The sequence below is a fragment of the Plectropomus leopardus genome, chromosome 8 (assembly GCF_008729295.1).
Source record: "Plectropomus leopardus isolate mb chromosome 8, YSFRI_Pleo_2.0, whole genome shotgun sequence".
NCBI classification, from domain to species: domain Eukaryota; kingdom Metazoa; phylum Chordata; class Actinopteri; order Perciformes; family Serranidae; genus Plectropomus; species Plectropomus leopardus.
The window spans coordinates 23,670,682-23,689,415 of NC_056470.1; the positions used below are offsets into that span (position 1 = coordinate 23,670,682).

An 18,734-nucleotide genomic window follows, 5' to 3' on the forward strand; every position below is an offset into this window, starting at 1 on the left:
CAAAGTACTTAAATAAAACCATAATCAAATACAATACACAGGAATGGTCAAATAAAGCAGTCATAAATAAGTTAATGTAAGTGAAATTGAATAGAGCATAAAATATCCTGACAAACTAATGACACAAGAATAGATTTGCATAAACAGCTAAATAAAAATGATACTAAATCAGACATCAAGTAATATTTTCACAGGAAAAATTCTTTTTATTATCTCATGTGTCACCTCTTTGAATCTGCTTGTTATATAGGCTCCTTGTCACGAATATCTCAGGCTTTATTTCATTGTATTTCATTAAAGACGGCAGACCAGAGATACTTTAAAACGATGCCAGAATGTGTCTCTAATACGCCTGTTTGTAGTCTACACGTTTTCTTTTATTGTGCTAATTTTATAACCAATAACTTCACAGCAAAGTCCCTAGACAGTCAGACATGATGACGTCAGTCCTGTCTGGCTCGCGCCAAGGATGGGTGGGGGGAGTTGGAGGCGCGCGGGGACGCGAGAGAGGAAGAAGAAGAAAAAAAAAAAAAAAAAAAACCTCAACCATCATCAACGCGCTGGCGGTGCGGGGTCACGAACTATGACCTTTAACAGAAGAAAACCAAAACAATTATTTTATAAAATAGCAGACAGCTCGAAATCTGTGACCACCGTTTCCCGGAGGTAAGTCTCGGTCCCGGATTGAAAACCGTAGAAAGCTCTGTGTGATACTGGATGATAAAAGAGCGCAGCTAATCTCTCTGCTAGCTTGTTAGCTAGCCGATGCGGAGCTCCCTTCCTGCCCGACCCTGCTGCTGGGGATCCGGGCAAGTTACCGTGAAACGCTGGGCGGAGTCTGGCTACGCCGATGTGCTTAACAGACAGTTGAACTAACTAATATGTGACACTACTGTCGTGTTAACCTGAATCAGTGCCTGCATGCTATAATGACAAATCCAGAGGGAGAGACGGGTGCAGTCGGCTCGTGCTGCAGCCGTTGTTGCGTTTGCTTCAAATAAGCTAACAGCTAACAGAGGAGAGCTGTAATGCCGCAGATGAACTCGACCCTTTTACCTTTGCCATCTCGGGAACATAAGTGTGTTAAAATGACTACTTTATTCAACGAGGCTGCCTATTTTAAACATACTGTCATCACATCAGCAGTTGATTATTCTGCTGTCTGCAAAGAAAATTGCTTTTTTATAATTATCATAAGGATCCGTCTCCTGTATTTTTGGCTGACTGCCAGATTGTCCATTTTGTTCTGTGTTGTGATGCGTTTGGGGACGGAGGTATTGATGGACACTCGGTTAAACCAATCAGTAAAGAATGAAGCAGCACGCCCCTCCCTTTGGTCAGTGAGCTGCTGCAGGGACATAAATCAATTTTCATGCAATGTAATGCAGGCAAACTGTATTCTTTGTTAAAATCCCAAATCAGCAAAGACAGAGTAAGAACTGTCAACTGCAAGGAGATAATTGATGGTAGCAATAGATGCTTTCACTTAAATCTGCCCAGAAAGATGCTCAAATGCGTTTTGGTCTCTCACAGTTGTATCATAGGTTTTAAAATGTCAAGAAAGTGTATGACAGATGTATATAGCCCTGTTTCTGACGATCCACCACAAGGTGTATTACATTAATATCATACTGAAAAGGGATCTTCATGGATAGACAGAGCACTGATTTGATTTGATGCACTTCTGCCATCTGTATTAAAATGCAATGGCAACAACTTAAAATGTGTTAACATTTTATGGGGAAGGGAATCACCAGAGTCCCTACAATTGTTGTTTTTGTGATGCTTAAGTCACAATACAATATCGATGCAAACTTAAAATGTGTTGCAATATTCTTTGTTCTGGGATTATAGCAATTCATTACCTTTTCAACTGCAAATTTTGTTCCTAAAGGAAAAGTCTGTTCATCTCACTTCAATAATTTTTATTGGAGCAAATTGTATCTAGTGGCCTGTAAAAACGATTGATTTCATTATTCTAGCTGGTTACCAAAAGTTTCATTTGTACTTGGAATATTAATTATTTATATAATAAAAAGGGATACTTAGTATCCATGTATCAATACAATATTACAACACAAAAATATTACAATGCTCCTACCTCAAACTTTTCAATGATTTGTGTTTGTTGTTTTTGTGCATTTCTTATTGCTTTTTACACAGCTATCACAAAATAAAAGCAAAACACTTTATAAGAGTGCAAACACCTAGATTTCACTTCTAGACTCCATAGAAGTCAAACATTTTTCTGTCCATTTTCTGTGAGTGAATATGCAGAGGTTAAAATGTTTTACTCTATAGTTGTAGGTAAAGGGACACGACAGGTTTCTTACCTTACGAAGGAAGCCAGTGACGCAGGGATGTTCACATGATTCGAGGTAAATTTCTACTGAGGTACATCAGTTGTACTCCTCTGTTACAGTGACGGTAGTGTGAGGCTCTATCAGACTGTATTGTAATTTAGTTATTAACCGTCTCTTAAATCTCATGTCTAGGTCGCAGTCAGAGGTCACAGACTCGGCTTGTGGTGACATCACTGCAGTCGTGCTTGCTTTGTCAGACATAATATTTGCCCTCAGGAAGAAATTAAAGGTCCCACATTGTGCTCATTTTTCAGGTTCATATTTGTATTCAGGGTTTTTACTCGAACATGTTAACATGCTTTAATGTTCAAGAAACATGTTTGTATTTTTCTCACACTGGCTGCCTGAATATAATCACCTGCTGTCTGAAACGCTCTGTTTTAGCGCCTGTCTCTTTACGCCCCGCTCAGAAAAAAAGGCCAGTCTGCTCTGATTTTTTCTGTGTTTCTTGGTCTTCCGAATCTTCACTCTTGGTGTCTCTGCACATAAGGAAGTGACTGTAACAGCACTGTAGAGGCAATTTCTGCCTTTACAGTACAGTACAGTACAGTATGTACAGTGTGAAATCACAACTTTACTGAAGTTTTGATGGCCTGTTTAAAGGCATGGTTTCTGAATGGAGACTATGTGCATTTTTCTGTGAATTGACTGATATGATATTTTCCCAGTATGTATATAGCACCTATGCCTACTTTATGATAAAAAAAAAAATGGCATGGTAATCTGACTTTTTGTAGTCTCGGATCTTTAAAGTAGGTGAGAAGTGGAAGAAAATCTGTTACCTGATGTTTATGACAGACAAGATATGGAGCAGTAAACAGATGGCGCAAATGTTTTTCTACTTTTATTTTTTGTTTTGTTCATCACCATTAAATTACTGCACCTTCAAACTGATTTTTGATGTTCTGTGTAGAAAAGGAAAGTTTTTTTTAAGGGTGATCTTTGTGACAGCATTTTCTTTTTAGGCATCATGTGTTTTTTACGGTACATTAAAACAATGGAGAAAAACTTTAATACCAAAAATAATAGAAAAATAGAAAATACTGCACTGCATCATGCAAGTCACATAAATCAGACAAAACTCCCCAAAAAGTTGTCACAGATAAAATTTTATATTCCAATCCATATCATCATGCATCCTCTGTGATCCACTCGCTCCCTTATAATTATTATAAAGCTATCTCAGCGTTGGCCTGCTTTTTCGTGACAGTTTGCACCATTGTGGTTGATTGTCTGTGGCATCTCTCCAAACAGACCTCACTAATGACCTTACATCATCATGACGGCCAACCTGAATCTGCTCTCTCAGCAGAAAGTGGACTCTGAGCACGAGGCAGAGGTGAGCGTGCAGGGGGAGACTGTTTGCTAGCAGTCTGAGTTCCATAATATAACCTATATGAAGGTTAAGCTACGCTGAAAATATTGTGTTGCTGCTCTCTGTCTGTGTGGTTAGTGGATGCTGCCTTGATTTGTTGCCATAGAGACATACCTTCTGTAAATAGAGGTACTCTGGACAGTTCAGACTTCACAGAAAAGTGTTGTGTAATAAAATGTCTCTGCTTTACACAGATGAAAGTAAAATTTACTTGTGTGGTAGACTTTGTATGTGTATGAGCTTGTTGAAATATGTTTCAATTTGTAGGTGTCATCCTCTCCTTCAGACTCAGTGATGAGTGAGTCTCCGCAGCGCTTTCAGGTCATCTCCACTGAGCCGGCCGCAACACCACAGCGAATACAGGTAACTGCTCAACATTAGTTAGCTTCAGAGGATGTGGCACTGCTGCTGCATGTTGATGTCATCCTGTTTCAGTGCATTAGCAGCAGTGATGAACAAGGGGGTGTTACAACATGTGACTTAGCTCTCCCACCTTCAATGTCACTCTCTTCTCTTTTTACTTCAACTGGTGTGTGTCACTTCCACCTCCCTCTCTTTCTGTCTCCATCTTCTGTCTCTAACACCTTCAGATTGTAACTGACCAGCAGACAGGTCAGAAGATCCAGATAGTGACAGCGATGAAGCCGTCCAGTGCTCCCAAACAGCAGTTCATTCTGACTACGGCTGACAGCTCAGGGGCAGGCAAGGTCATCCTGGCCTCACCAGACAGCCACAACACTAAGCAGCTCATCTTCACTGCTGCAGACAGCCTGATGCCAGGAAGGATACAGGTACCGTTCCCCTATAATATCACCCCCTGGTACATACTGTGATGATAGTATTGGGAACATTTTGGTCTTGATATTTTTTAAATACTTTTCAGACCGTGTTATGACCATGATTTTGACATTGTGTTGAAGTGAAACACAAGATTAACGGCCTGTGTTCAACTTTGCCTTTCAGATCGTCACAGATCCAGTGTCAATGGAGCGGTTGTTAGGACAGTCAGGGGACCTGAGCCGACCGCAGCCGGTGGAGTACTGCGTGGTGTGTGGGGACAAGGCTTCAGGTACTAAAGCTCTGTCTACACATATACAGACATTTTTGAAAACCAGATTTTCCTCTACATTTTAGCCTTCCCTCCACATGCAAACAGAGATGAAAACTCTGGTTACTTTGTATCTGTGTTTATGTGTAAAATAGAGTGTTTGGGAAGCGATGTAATGATGTCATCGTGGATGTCCATTGTTGATTTGTGTAATGAGCGAGAAAGGATAATTGGTCTCTCTGGCTGATTTTAAAGCTCTCATAAGTACAAGGATGAATAAATTGTCTGGTAGTTGTAATTGTTCATAGTTATTATAGTATTTCAACATGTCAACGTATATTTTCTATGTTGTTATGGTGGTTATTGTTGTTTAGAACTGGTTTTATGCTGCTGCCTTGGCCTGGTCTCGGTGAGCATTTGGAGTTGTTTTTGCGTTCTTGTGTAGATAGGGATATTTTGTAAAGTTTTCTTTTTAGATAGAGGGGTAAAATATCCATCTCCACAAAAAATCTGAATACATGTAGACAGGTCCTAAAGCTTACACTTGCAGTCATCTAGTGATATGAGGATTTGTATGTGTTTTTTAACTCATGTATGTTGGCTATATCTTCTGCTGCATGTCAAACATGCACCTACACATGCAAAAACTCACACACTCTGATCAGTCTTCTCTGTGTTCAGGGCGTCACTATGGAGCGGTCAGTTGTGAGGGATGCAAAGGCTTCTTTAAGCGGAGCGTAAGGAAGAATCTGACCTACAGCTGCCGCAGTAAACAGGACTGCGTCATCAACAAACACCACCGCAATCGCTGCCAGTTCTGTCGGTTGAGGAAATGCCTTAACATGGGGATGAAGACTGACTGTGAGTGAATCCAGGACACAAAAACATGTAGACAAAAACACTCAGAGAAAAATCAGGTATTATCAGGGTATAAGAAAACATTCATTTCCCTCTAAAAGCCTAAAAGGTCATCTTAAATTTACTTTACAAAGTCTGGAATTGTTTTTTTTTTTACCTGCCAAACACTTTTACTTGCTTTCTTAACTTTTTCTGTGTTTTTACTCAGCTGTGCAAAGTGAGAGAAAGCCCATCGATGTAGTGCCCAGAGAGAAGCATGCCAACTGTGCTGCCTCCACCCAAAAGATTTACATTCGCAAGGACCTGAACAGTCCGCTCATTGCTACGCCAACCTTTATCTCTGATACAGAGACCGATGGCTCCAGGTCAGTGGGAATCAGACCTCTGTCTGTTTTTGTATCTCTCAGCTGTTGATTTTGGTGATATGTGAACTGGTTTTTGACGATACTCTGTGTTGTGTGTCAGATCCAGCCTGCTGGACCAGGGCATGCTGGTTAATATCCAGCAGCCGGTCATCCAGAGTGATGGAACTTTGCTGCTGGCCACTGACTCAAAGGTACAGCTTCTGCTGCTGTAAAAATATAACATCTGTCAGTCTGCTGTGCTGCAGTCCGTCTCCTTCTGCTACTCATAGGAGGAGACTGATCTTTCAGGCGGAGATGTTTTCGAGTGGCACTGTGAGGCTATAATATTTGGTGCTTGTTATTTTGGGGTCAACAAAATCGAGAAGTTTGAAAATCTGTAAAGCTATTTTTAATCATCTTGTTTAACTCTGACCACACGTCAGCCTCTCTGCACAGCCAGTAAACACGACTTTTATATTCACACAAAATGTATTAATTGACAGGCCATGGCGTTGCTGTTCACACTGAAGTTTAGTTTTATATGACATCAGTCAAGAGTCAAGACAACAGTTTTAGCCACAACATGTAAAATACAACTTCAGGTATATTAAAATAAGCACACTACAGATTATTACAGATGTTTAAACAGCAGCGATGACAAAATTACTTAAAACAGCTTAAACTGCAAGATATCCAACCTGCCATAAATCCATCTGATCATCTAAGAGCCAGAAACAGGGTTCATATAAGGTGCTTGAAGTGCTTGAAGTGCTTGAAGTACTTGAATTTGCAGATTTTTATGTGCTGTAATTCCTTGAAATCAGATCTTTTTCGACTTGAAAAAGTATTTGAATATAATTGTCAGGACAATAGTATTACAAATAGTATTAGATAAATGTTTGCGAGCTTGCAATTATTTTCTAATGCCATATGAGCAGTATGAAGGTGGTGCACCAACGGGCTGTTAAACCCCCCCCCCCCCCAAACTACACATCAAATGACAGTCAATCTGGCAGCAATTTGTTTGTAAAAGTAATCAGGCACAGTCAATCTAAGGCTAAAATCTGTCTTAATCTGTACAGTGTCTGGCCCGTTTAGTACAGTTTTTAGAGCACTTTTCTTATCTTCATTTATCCCTTTAATAGGTTTTAAGAGCATTTTTGTGTTTTGTCTTTGATCCTGGGTCATCTGATGTTTTTGACTAAAAATAATCTGCATTGTTTCATCTGTCTTCAGATGGAGTCTGGGCAGGGGGACTTGGGGACACTTGCCAATGTGGTGACTTCACTGGCCAACCTGAGTGACTCACTGAGAGAGAATCTAAACAATGGTGATACCTCAGACAGCCAACAAGAGGAGCAATCTGCCAGCGAGATAACACGGTCAGTCAGCAGTGCACACAGAGAGGAGGGAAGTTTGTTTGAGAGGTTTCTGCAACGTCTGATCACTTCCCTATCATTTCCCTCTGTGGAATCTCATCTTATCTCAGTCAGTCTGTACACCATGTGGCCTCTTTAAAAGCAGAATATTTAAAATGGAGCATATTTGTCTCTACAGAGGCAAAAAAGACACATTAATATTCATGTTTCAGTGAGTTTTCTGTCAAATCAGATCATTAAAAGGTGTTTGTGTGTGTTGTGCACAGTGCCTTTGACACCCTGGCCAAGGTTTTCCACCCACCTGAAGTAGGGGTCGGACAGAGTCTGGCAGAAAAGCCGCATTGTGTTGGTGGAACAACCATCCAGCTGATTGGTCGAGACCAGGAGACGCCAATCATTGAGGTGGAAGGACCACTGCTCACAGACAGCCATGTCGGCTTTAAGGTGGGTGGAGTTAACGGATACAGCTCAAGACCCGAATTCTTGTCACTGTCTTGGCTGTATAATAATTGATGCAAATATTCAACTGTGCAGTATTTATTCAGTATCTCAATTTATTCTCACCTGCATCACTATCGAATGTGTATTTAACTTATGATGCACATATTGTATATATTTCTAATTCTTATTTCTTTTTATGTACCGTATGTATATTGTGTTGTACCTTTTAGCATTATACACATTTTACATTTCTAAAACTTTACACAGTAGTTCTATACATTGCAACGTAGCATAATGCACATTAGGGGTAGACTGATATTTGTTTTTCAGGGCCGATACCAATACTGATATTAGTACTTAATGAAACCAATAACAGATATTTGGAACTGGTATGTTTTTATAGTAAAAATAAAAATATTTCTGTTCAAACTTAGAATAATAACAACATGCAAAATGCAACCAAATGTCTAATCAAAACTGAAACTTTCAACATCATATACAGCAAGTTCCCAGCAACTTTTTTATGAGCTTCAGTGAAAATTTAAATAAAAAATGAATGAAAAAAACCAGTTCCCTGAGGTTTAACAAAGTAAAAGTTCTCTCCATGCTGATACTTTCTCTGCATGTATTGCAGACTGCCTCCCCCGGTGTTGGTGTGGTGTGTAATTGCACACTTTTTCATTAATTAACGATAATTGATACAAATAATTGGCAAAATGCCAAATATCAGCCTCGATAATCGTCCAGGACGATAATCTGCCAACTACTAATGCACTTTTTTTTTTATTTACAGATTTTAAATACTCAGCATATTGTAAATGTTTTTTATTTTTAAATATTTTACATCCTCGTGTTAGTCATTTTAGCATAATGACCATACTTTTATTTCATATACATTTCATAGTTCTTATTTCTGCTTTCTTATATTTCTCTATGCTTTACATCAAAGCGACTACAGAGTATCACAATCTTACCCCTGGGGATCAATAAAGTGTTTCTGATTCTGATAATAGACACACTTGATTTACATTATTGATAATTTAGGGATATAAATAGACTCTGTTTCTTCTGCTTTAGCATTCATCTGTAGGTAGTCATTTTTCAAATACTTTTAAATGTCTTTATTATTACAAAATAAAATAATTGTATTTCCTGAGTCTCCTTCTTCTTCATTTCCTCTGTGTTTAGCTGACCATGCCCAGCCCCATGCCTGAGTATCTGAACGTACACTACATCTGTGAGTCAGCATCCAGGCTTCTCTTTCTCTCCATGCACTGGGCGCGCTCCATCCCTGCCTTCTCGGCTCTTGGGTGAGAGTGCATTTGACACAGAAATATGGTGCATTATTGTTAATCTACATGCTCAAGCTAATCTTTTCTCTCTATATATCTTTTACAGTCAGGAGGCGAACACCAGTTTGGTGCGAGCTTGCTGGAATGAGCTGTTCACTCTGGGTCTCTCTCAGTGCGCTCATGTGATGAACCTGTCGACCATCCTCGCTGCCATCATCAACCACCTTCAAAGCAGCATCCAGGATGGTATGGACCATAGACCTCGTCGTCATTTCTCAGTAGGACACACACACACACATATAAACGGGAGTTAAGAAATTTTTTTTAAAAATTCTTAAAACTTGTTTTCATAACATACTACAAGATAGACATAAAAGACCTACCGGGGATGACTGCAGATAAGTTTTCATGCATTTGACAAGCACCTGTGGCTTTGTGGCATTGTTGATGAGATTGTGATGAACTTTAGGAGAAATGATTGACACTTTCCAGTATTACAGTTTTGAGCCCCATCATTGTTTATCTGTCCATGTGTCAAACATTATGGTTCAGATACCACGGTCTGAATTTCAGTGTAAATTGGAGAATTTATGCATTTATGGAAATAAAAAGAGAACAACAAAATAAAGGCAGAGGTTAAAGTCTCTGCTGAAAAATGCTCAGCCCAAACACTTCTAGTGTACATAATGAATCTTAATGTATCAAACATTTTCTTCTCTCAGACAAGCTGTCGGGGGAGCGGGTGAAGCAGGTGATGGAGCACATTTGGAAGTTCCAGGAGTTCTGTAACAGCATGACGAGGCTGGAGACTGACAGCTACGAATACGCCTACCTGAAAGCTATAGTGTTGTTCAGCCCTGGTGAGTGTCTGCCTCTCCTAATCGAGGTAACATCAGACATCAGAGCTTTTATCAATCAAATAAACTCCATGGAAGGCTGAATAATTGACCTGTTTTTGCATTTTCTAAAATGACTGTTATGTTTTTGACTCATCAGATCACCCCGGTGTGGAGAGTGGTGGGCAGATTGAGAAGTTCCAGGAGAAAGCCTTGATGGAGCTGCAGGACTACGTGCAGAAAACTTACCCAGATGACACCTACAGGTACGTACATGCCTTCAGTCTAAGAGCCCAGACACACGAAATCAACATCAGAGAGCTAGTAGCAGTGATGGCTGGCTGTTGCGTTGAGAAAAGCAGGAGACAGTTCAAAGTGTTTAGGCTTTTATTTAGCTTTTAACAGCCTTTGTATATGTATAATTTGTTAGCTTGGGTATAATGAAAAAAGCCTCATCTCTGTCTTTCAATTGAACTACAACCTTTATTTCAAAAATGTTGGGACGCTGTAAAAAACGTAAATAAAAACAAACTACAATGATTTGCAAATTCTTTTTGACCTATATTTAATTGAATACAGCAAAAAGACAAGATATTTAATGTTCAAACTGATAAACGTTATTGTTTTTGCGAATATACACTCATTCTGAATTTGATGCCTGCAACACGTTCAGTAAAGACTGGGAAAGTTGTGGAATGCTCAAAAAGACATCAATCATCATGACTTTGTTGCTTTTTTTTTTTTTCCCAGGTTGACCCGTATCCTGACTCGTCTCCCAGCCCTGCGCCTCATGAACTCGAGCATCACAGAGGAGCTCTTCTTCACTGGCTTGATAGGTAACGTCTCTATTGACAGCATCATTCCATACATCCTCAAGATGGAGACGGCTGAGTATAACAGCCAGGACTCAGACACTGTAGAGTGACACGTCATCACTCCAGCCCCGAGAACTGTCGAATAAAGATTAGCGAGTCTCCACATCAGGTACTCTTTTTTTTTTTTTTTGTCTGTTGTGGGGTTTACCATTAAACCCCAGTGAGAAATTTACAGCGGCCCTTTGTCTCCTAACGATGCACGGCGCAGTCATTCAGGAATCCACGGTCTGTTAAGATTATCTGGGACTGGAAAACCAGGATGACGCTTGGAGTGTTTGATGGAGCTGACACAGTGCGCTAATCTTAAATTTCTGGATCTAAACTCAGAATGGAAAAGGAATCCTCTGCAGCGGCGACTGTGCTCATCTCCTTTAACGTCTTTATGGCACTTCAAGCTAATTACATACGAACTTTGACCGAAGCCTTTCACATTATTTTAGTCTTATCTAAGCCTTACCATGCTGTCATGTTGATCACATGCATAAGTTAGCTTTAGCTTACAGATAACACATGGGCTGTATCAGTGAGCTTAAACTTAAAACTTACATGTGGAAGTGGAATTTCACCCATTTAAGAACCTAAATACTAAAGTAAATCTGAGTACTTACTTTAGACTTTGAAGCTGTAAAGTTTATGTTGGTATTTGGAAATAAGGTGCAGTATTGTGCTATGAGCTCACTGTGCTGTTAAATTGAGAATTCAGACCTTTCTAAACATATTGAAGCATGCTTTGTAATAATTTTGTCTCTTTTAATTTTGAAATTTACACCATTTACTAAAAGGTGTGAGACATTAATGTACAGTTCTTTACTCTAAATACATTTTAAATAATAGTTGGAATGAAAACTCCAATCAGGTACAAAAACTAACTCAAACCTCAATTAATTAATCCATAATCTATATTCATATGCTTTCATGACATTTATATACCACACAGTGCATTACAACATGACCAATGTCTGATTTTAAGTAATTCCTCTTTTAACTTTCATTCACAATGTCGCGTTCGCCAAATTAGCCAGTTAAACTGACCGTATGTCTTTTTTTTATTCTGAACGACGCCTCAGAGATTTTAGCTTTGAGGGTGTTTTTCTGTTTAGGTGCAATTATATCTGGATTATCATGAATATGTTGCTAATATAACCTGTGCAATCACCTCATCACTTTTCCCTTTACGACAATCAATGAAATGATACTTCCTTCTGTCCCATCAGTGAGTGTCATGACACTTTTCAATCTGCATTTTGTATGTGTATTTATTAATGGAAGCTATTATTTTTTTGGAATAAGATTGTCTTTAAGATTTTGGGTTCAAAAATGTTACTTATGTGTAGCTATGCTACTGTTTTTGTACTTGTTTTTGCGTTTGTACTCTGCTAAATGCACATCAATCAGCTTTTGTGGCGTTCCACTGTGTTCATGCTGACTAAACTTTTGTTTATGTTTTCTAAAAACTTTCATTTGTTGTCAAAAAACTTGCTTGTTGCATACTAAGTGTACTTACAGTACTTTTGGGCAGGTTTCCCTGATTTAATAAGAAAAAAGATTTTGTGGGAAGCCAGTGTCGAGTGTGTCGATGTCTTAAAGACGACATGAAGACATTGGCTGTCCCGTGTTTATGATGGTTCAGAAAACGCATCCACAGCATCATGAATGATAACGGGAATGTAAAGAAATCAACAAGGATTATGTCTTGTAAAATAAATGTCAATTGTAATATTTGGGGTTTAAAACTCTGATCGACTGTTTGTAAAGGCACTGTTGTGAAATGACCTTTATACATGTAGTTTCATTAAAATGAGTGCATGTTGTTTTTAAGCTGGGTTTTATAATCTTGTGGCTGTCTGCCCTAATAAGGAGCATTGTTATAAATTTTATAGTGCATTGCAGTGCATGAAGAAGTTGCTTAAGTGCATTTTATTAAATGCTGTATAAAAAAAAATGTTAATTTAAATGTTGTGGCTTTAAAATATTCACCATGAGCAGCTCCCACATTAACAGGTATTATAATGGATTTTTTTTTCAGCTCTGTGGTTTGAGTATCTTATGGTTAAACTTTTATACTCTGTAACTGTACTTTGTTTTTCTGCTCATGTAAAAGGTATTTCTTCAACACTGAGATCGAAAAACATTCATGTTTTGCTCAAGTTTGTCACAACCCCACATTTCTACCTCACACCAATGAAGATATAAAACAAATGTATTAATGACTGAGCTCATGTATCAGCATTCCAGTCTCTGAGGCTGACCTCTCTGAAGCCACACCCTATAAAATAAATAAACAATCAATTATGAAATATGATGTGCCTGTGTTTCTTTGCCAGTGCCTGTATATTACAGCCAAAGTTACGCTAAAGTGGGCGGTTGTGTGTCAAGTCAGATGGAGGTTTTTGTTTACATTTTAGATTTTGTTCAAACATTATGCATATGCTATAAAAATCCGTAAAATATTTTCACTGAGGTTTTGTTAATTGTATAGGGTTTGGGGGTTTTTTTGCCAAAGGGATTGTTGTCATTTTCGCCCCCTCTTAAATGTCTTTGACAAAAACCATTTTGGAGTTCCATATTTTTAGATGTATAACTCCAGAGCCATTACAATAAAGTGCACTCATCTCAAGGATCGTGAAAATTTGAGTGAAATTACGTTACTATATAAGCATTTGTGTGTAAAACTACAAGCATTTCTGTTGTTATTATGTTCAACTTCCAGGTCACTCCACGGTTGCCGTGGCAACGACTTCAAACGTCATCAAAAGTCGCCTCTCCGTGAGCTTGTGCGTGCAGTGCGACCCCATTTCCAAATGGTATTTTGTGAATAAATAAAGGACTTCAAAATGCCTATGAAAGGAAGATATCCGATCAGGAGGACGCTGGAATACCTTCAGAAGGGCGACATCATCTTTAAAAACAAAGTGAAGATCATGACGGTGAATTACAACACGCATGGAGAGCTCAGCGAAGGAGCAAGGTCAGAGCTAACAGCAGCTAACGTTAGCAAAGACACATTTACAGCTGAAACTCATCTGTTTAAAATCATCTTAAATCAGGTTAAATCAGGTTAAATACCACATCAATGAAACAGGTGGTGGCAGCGTGCGTGCATTATTCTGTCAATCTTACTTTCACATTATAATATGGCACAAATACCCACGCGTACGTAACATTGTCTATTAGGAAAAGTGTCGTTAACGTAAATGTTAGTTGAGTAATAATGGACTTGTAAATGTTTATTATTCAATTTTTTAATAGTTTTACCAGTTAATTGTGTGGTCTATAAATCTCAGAAAATATCAGTCATAAACTTAATCTTAATAATAGCAATAATAATAATAAAGTTTGTTTATATAGCACTTAACAAAACCAACGTTATAAAGTGCTTTACACTTAAAATTACAGGGAAAAAAACACAGTAAATTAAAAAAGTATAAAAGAAAAATATAAAAACAACACACGGGGAAAAAAATAAAAAGCAATATATACAACACACAAAAACAATCAAAATCAATTTGAAGAGTAAGATATAGTATAATAATAAAATAATCCTTTAAAGAGAAATTATAGAATGCCTTTCGAAAGAAGTTAGACTAAAGAAGTGATTTAAAATATTATTTCTTCCATCTGTATAGCTTAGTCACTGTCACTTCTATTTACATGCACAAAATCAACCAATATACTCAAGTAAACTGGCAGTAATTCAGTTCATTCTGTTATGCACAGTATATGGTTTATATCTGCCGGTTACAATGATCTTAAAATGATTCTTTTTTCTTCTTTTTTGAACAAAAACTTTATTATAATTGAAGCTTGACACCAGTTTTTAAATGGAAGAAGGAAAACAATTTAAATACACTTTCCAGGTATACCACGGTTTACCTTGAAACAGGTATACATCTGAAATCTTATCTTCTACAAAAGTTTAATACATGAGACAGTTTTCAAAGAGTAATGTTGTGGACAGATATTTTAGTCTTCTTGGCTAGATTAAATAACTTGTGTACTATTTAAAGTCAGACTGATAGAGACAGAATAATTCATTCACTCATTTTTATTCAATTTTTATGGTCAGATCGGCTGTCATGAGAAGCTGTTGATAAACTTTGTTTCTCTCTTTGTTTTGCAGAAAGTTTGTGTTCTTCAATGTTCCTCAGATTCAGTACAAAAACGAATGGCTCCAAATAATGATGTTCAAAAATATGACACCATCACCGTTCTTGAAGTTTTACCTGGGTATGTATCCTTGCACTGCTGTTTGTACGTTTGACCTGCATTCTTCTTCTTCTTCTTCTTCTTCTTCTTATTATTATTATTATTATATATTGTGTCGGCCTCCTCTGTCTCTTTTGCAGAGGATGGGGAGCAAGTCTTGGTGGATGTGGAAGGGAAGGACCACAAACAAATTTCACAACACATCAAGAAGATTCTGGGAAAAACAGAGTAAGTAAGAGTCATGCAGGTGTCTCATGTCACCTGCATCACTCTTTTCTTTAATTTTAGGACCATGAGATGTTGAATAAATAAAATAAAATAAAATAAATTTGATTATGTACGTTGATATTAAAAATGTGACAGTGACTGTTAGTGCTGGATAATTAAACAAAACAATGTTCAAGGATTGTGAGTAATGTGGATAAAATTTTTAATTTTACTTTGCAAGATCAAATAACTAATAAAAGCTGTATCACTTAATTAAAATTCAGCTTGTAGTAACAGGTAAAGTAAACATCTAATTCATATCATAATTTTAGCAAAAATACCAACAATGTTGACAAGACAGATGTTGGGACAAAGCAGTGAAATTATGCCAACCTTAACTGTAAATTATCAAGAATTTTCATGCATTTACAACTATGATTTTCCTACTCCTGTTATATCTAAAAATGTTCTATGAAAAAAAGAACAAGGCCCATTCCTGCAGGGACCGGATGGTCTAAAAATATATTTATTTTACTCCCTCTCTGTTTACAGAGCAATGTTACAAGCTGAAGCCCTAGCCAGGATGCAGGCTGCAAACCCCGCCAACTTTGGGCCCAAAAAGTACTGTCTGAGGGAGTGTATCTGTGAGGTGGAGGGCCAGGTGCCGTGTCCTGGCACCAAGCAACTGCCCAAGAGATGACTGGCAAATATCAAGCCCAGATGGCAGCGTCGCAGGAGTAAGAGAGGATTATTGTAGATTCACTGGACAATACTATGGTATTTTGATATTATGTTTGATTTTATACAATTGCATAAAAGGTCTACCGCTTTGCATATTTTGTTGTAAATATATGTAACTAAAAGGGTCCCACTGTGCTGTTGCTGGACTGAGACCCTCCAGTCAACAGCAGGAACATGAGGTTGTTTGTGCAGTCACTACCTTGCTCTAGTGTTAAATAACTTAATGTTGCACCTGGGGTCAGATTTATAAACAGTGCATACAGAAACCATGCATCGCCTTTTTCCACACATTTATGTGTTTATGATGAGAATATGCGCGCCTTACATATTCTTCAGACCACACACCGTTTTAGCTGCGATAGCTGCGGGTGAGATGAAGGTAAATATTAAATACAATTGATCGATGTCACCTTACTGTAAATCATTGTTTTCAGGTTGCTTGCCATTTTCTCTTATAGTGTTATTTTTTGAGGCTGCAGTGTTCTCTAAAATATCAATCAAGGCACATTTTCCTATTTCTTTGACCATTTCAGATATAACCTCACTGTTAATGATCATTTAATAATTTGATCCTGAATAGTGGCGTACTGTCTTAACCATTTGAAACCTGAGTAAATTGATTGACTTGATTAAAAAATGTGGGAAGAAGGCAATTTAACTTCAGCAGAAATGACCTCAAACTTTGAAGGAAATTAGTAAAAGGTACCAGAAAATCCCCTGAAAAATCAAATTTTCACAAAACAAACAAAACAGAAAGTTTAAAAAAAAATTTTTAAAAAAAATAAGGAAATGACCTAGGGAAAAAGTGCTAAAAAGTAGTAATTCTGTACTACAAAACAGGATTAGGCGTACGTGTGTCTGTTTACTCTTTTCTGTCTTTGTATGAAAACACAGTTCTATTCATGAATTCACAGAGGTTTATGCATCTGGCCCCTGGTGTTTGCATGTGATGTGGTCCGGTTGAATTCAACACTTTCAAATGCAATTTACATCCAGCACAGTGTCAACAGTGCAGTGTAAACATTAAAATTAAACTTATTTGCTTGTGCAGCTGTAGTTGTGGCTCTGTGTAAACATTAGCAAAATCAAAATCCTAAACAGCATAACCACAATATTTTCATGCTAGAGGCAAAATCAAGTTGCGATTAGACACATGGTCATCAGATGTATGACAAGAAACATTTTACAGAGACAACTTTTTTATTGGTGCTGAGATGGAATTTTGTAAAGTTAATAAATTGATGTCTGTGTCTAAAATGTTTTACCAAATTAGCTAAAATCAACTGCTAACGCATGAAGAAGCTCTTTAGATTACTCACACTGTCACAAAACATTTACAACGTCACGTTTTGCTAAAAATCTGTGGACGTCACAGTTAAGCGGTGCGAGATCGACAGACGATACAAAACATTGTTTTAGTCTTTTGAGGACATTCTGACTGACAGGAAAGCACTCGGACAAATTCATGTTAGCAGCACTGTGAGTGATAATACTTGCTGGCATTCATGTAGTGTAAATGTATCTGACAAAAACTAAACCTGACTAAAATGTTGACCTAACAATTTAGTTGTTCTTTACAAATATGGATAAACCTCTGGACACAATGGGAGTTCAGCGGATCCTGCAGTGTTATTTGTTGACTTATGATATACCTTGGCAGATAGTGTTTAGTATGTTCTTGATGAGTGCTGGTTGGATGGACTTCTAAAGATGGAACTACTGAACAGATAACATGCTTTACATACAGATCTTGGCCGACAGCACATTGTTGGGAGATTTTATCAGGAAGACAAGCTTGGTACTAGCTCCATAGAAAGACCAGCATCAAACAGCACTTCAAAGAAACGCAGACACAAGAATCATGCAACCCAAGTGCTCAGTTGGAGTAGTGCCGCTGTTAACTATACGATCACAGCCTTTTATGGGTAGCACAGGAAACCATGGAAAACGTTTTGTTCACTTGGCTCAATGTGGCTCAAGATGCTTTAAAAAAAAAAAAAAGTCCAAAATTCGACCATGCCTCAGCCAGCATGTCATAGACACGATGCACAAAGAAATGTTTACTGAACCAAACCTGCCTGACTTTCATCTAAACCATGCAGACAGACAATGTCACCAAACAGAGACAAGAAAAAACTTAATTCAGTTTTACAGAAAAAGCAACTTCCACTGAAACAGAAATTAAAAGCTGTTAGAACAGATACTTATTCACCTCCTGTCATGGCCATTCACAAATGTACGTGTGGCTAATTATAGTATGATTAAGGATTAAAATCTTTTCCTTGTGATAATGTCGTCATTAATCAATATGAGTGACACAAGCATAACCGGAGCAACAAGAATGGCTTAATTCTTAGTAATTTCTGGTACAAATCTATGACACACAGTGATCACAGGCTGTGCAATGACAGTTTTGACTGAATCAGTCATCTGAAGGAATACTTCACCCACAAAATGACCATTCGTCAATCAGTTAGTGATGCTGTCTCACCTTGAGTTTTTGCAGAAAACTGTTTTTCTTGCATGCCTCCACGGAAAACGACAAACATATTGATCTATTGATTGATTGGGAATCACATTTAACAGCAAAACCATATCAGACTATCTGTTCACAAACTCACACACAACTTGTTAGCGTATTGATTTGTTGATACATGTTGTTTATGAATATTTAAAATGGTTTAAATACTCATTTTTGTCAGTATCAGAATATATATATATATGTCAGTATCAGAACTATATATATATATGTATGTGTACTACTTTCTT

General features: G+C 37.8%; 2 protein-coding genes across 3 annotated transcripts; both read left to right on the forward strand.

Annotated features, from left to right (window-relative positions):
* The first annotated feature begins 453 nt into the window (after positions 1-453).
* On the forward strand, positions 454-13,108 carry nr2c2 (nuclear receptor subfamily 2, group C, member 2). 2 transcript variants are annotated; one of them, XM_042492161.1, is made up of 15 exons: positions 458-666; positions 3,618-3,702; positions 4,006-4,101; positions 4,329-4,529; positions 4,702-4,807; positions 5,468-5,647; positions 5,853-6,009; positions 6,110-6,200; positions 7,225-7,370; positions 7,634-7,811; positions 8,997-9,118; positions 9,207-9,346; positions 9,823-9,960; positions 10,097-10,202; positions 10,687-13,108. In XM_042492161.1, the coding sequence occupies exons 2-15, from the start codon at positions 3,643-3,645 to the stop codon at positions 10,859-10,861; spliced, it is 1,896 nt and encodes a 631-aa protein (XP_042348095.1). In that variant the 5' UTR covers positions 458-666; positions 3,618-3,642; the 3' UTR covers positions 10,862-13,108. The 2 variants fall into 2 exon arrangements, with proteins under 2 accessions (XP_042348096.1, XP_042348095.1); XM_042492162.1 differs by lacking the exons at positions 10,097-10,202; positions 10,687-13,108 and having other exon boundaries at positions 454-666; positions 9,207-9,378; positions 9,823-9,936.
* A 459-nt stretch (positions 13,109-13,567) lies between these two features.
* On the forward strand, positions 13,568-15,939 carry mrps25 (mitochondrial ribosomal protein S25). Its single transcript, XM_042491564.1, has 4 exons — positions 13,568-13,779; positions 14,932-15,038; positions 15,158-15,245; positions 15,777-15,939. The coding sequence occupies exons 1-4, from the start codon at positions 13,646-13,648 to the stop codon at positions 15,922-15,924; spliced, it is 477 nt and encodes a 158-aa protein (XP_042347498.1). The 5' UTR covers positions 13,568-13,645; the 3' UTR covers positions 15,925-15,939.
* Positions 15,940-18,734: the final 2,795 nt, after the last annotated feature.

Bases quoted from the DNA above. Each gene is read 5' to 3' on its own strand.
- nr2c2 (XM_042492161.1), top strand. From the start codon at position 3,643: ATGACGGCCAACCTGAATCTGCTCTCTCAGCAGAAAGTGGACTCTGAG. The intron at 3,703-4,005 runs GTGAGCGTGCAG...TTCAATTTGTAG, and splicing joins ACTCTGAGCACGAGGCAGAG to GTGTCATCCTCTCCTTCAGA. The intron at 6,201-7,224 runs GTACAGCTTCTG...ATCTGTCTTCAG, and splicing joins TGCTGGCCACTGACTCAAAG to ATGGAGTCTGGGCAGGGGGA.
- mrps25 (XM_042491564.1), top strand. From the start codon at position 13,646: ATGCCTATGAAAGGAAGATATCCGATCAGGAGGACGCTGGAATACCTT. The intron at 13,780-14,931 runs GTCAGAGCTAAC...TTTGTTTTGCAG, and splicing joins GAGCTCAGCGAAGGAGCAAG to AAAGTTTGTGTTCTTCAATG. The intron at 15,246-15,776 runs GTAAGTAAGAGT...CTCTGTTTACAG, and splicing joins AAGATTCTGGGAAAAACAGA to AGCAATGTTACAAGCTGAAG.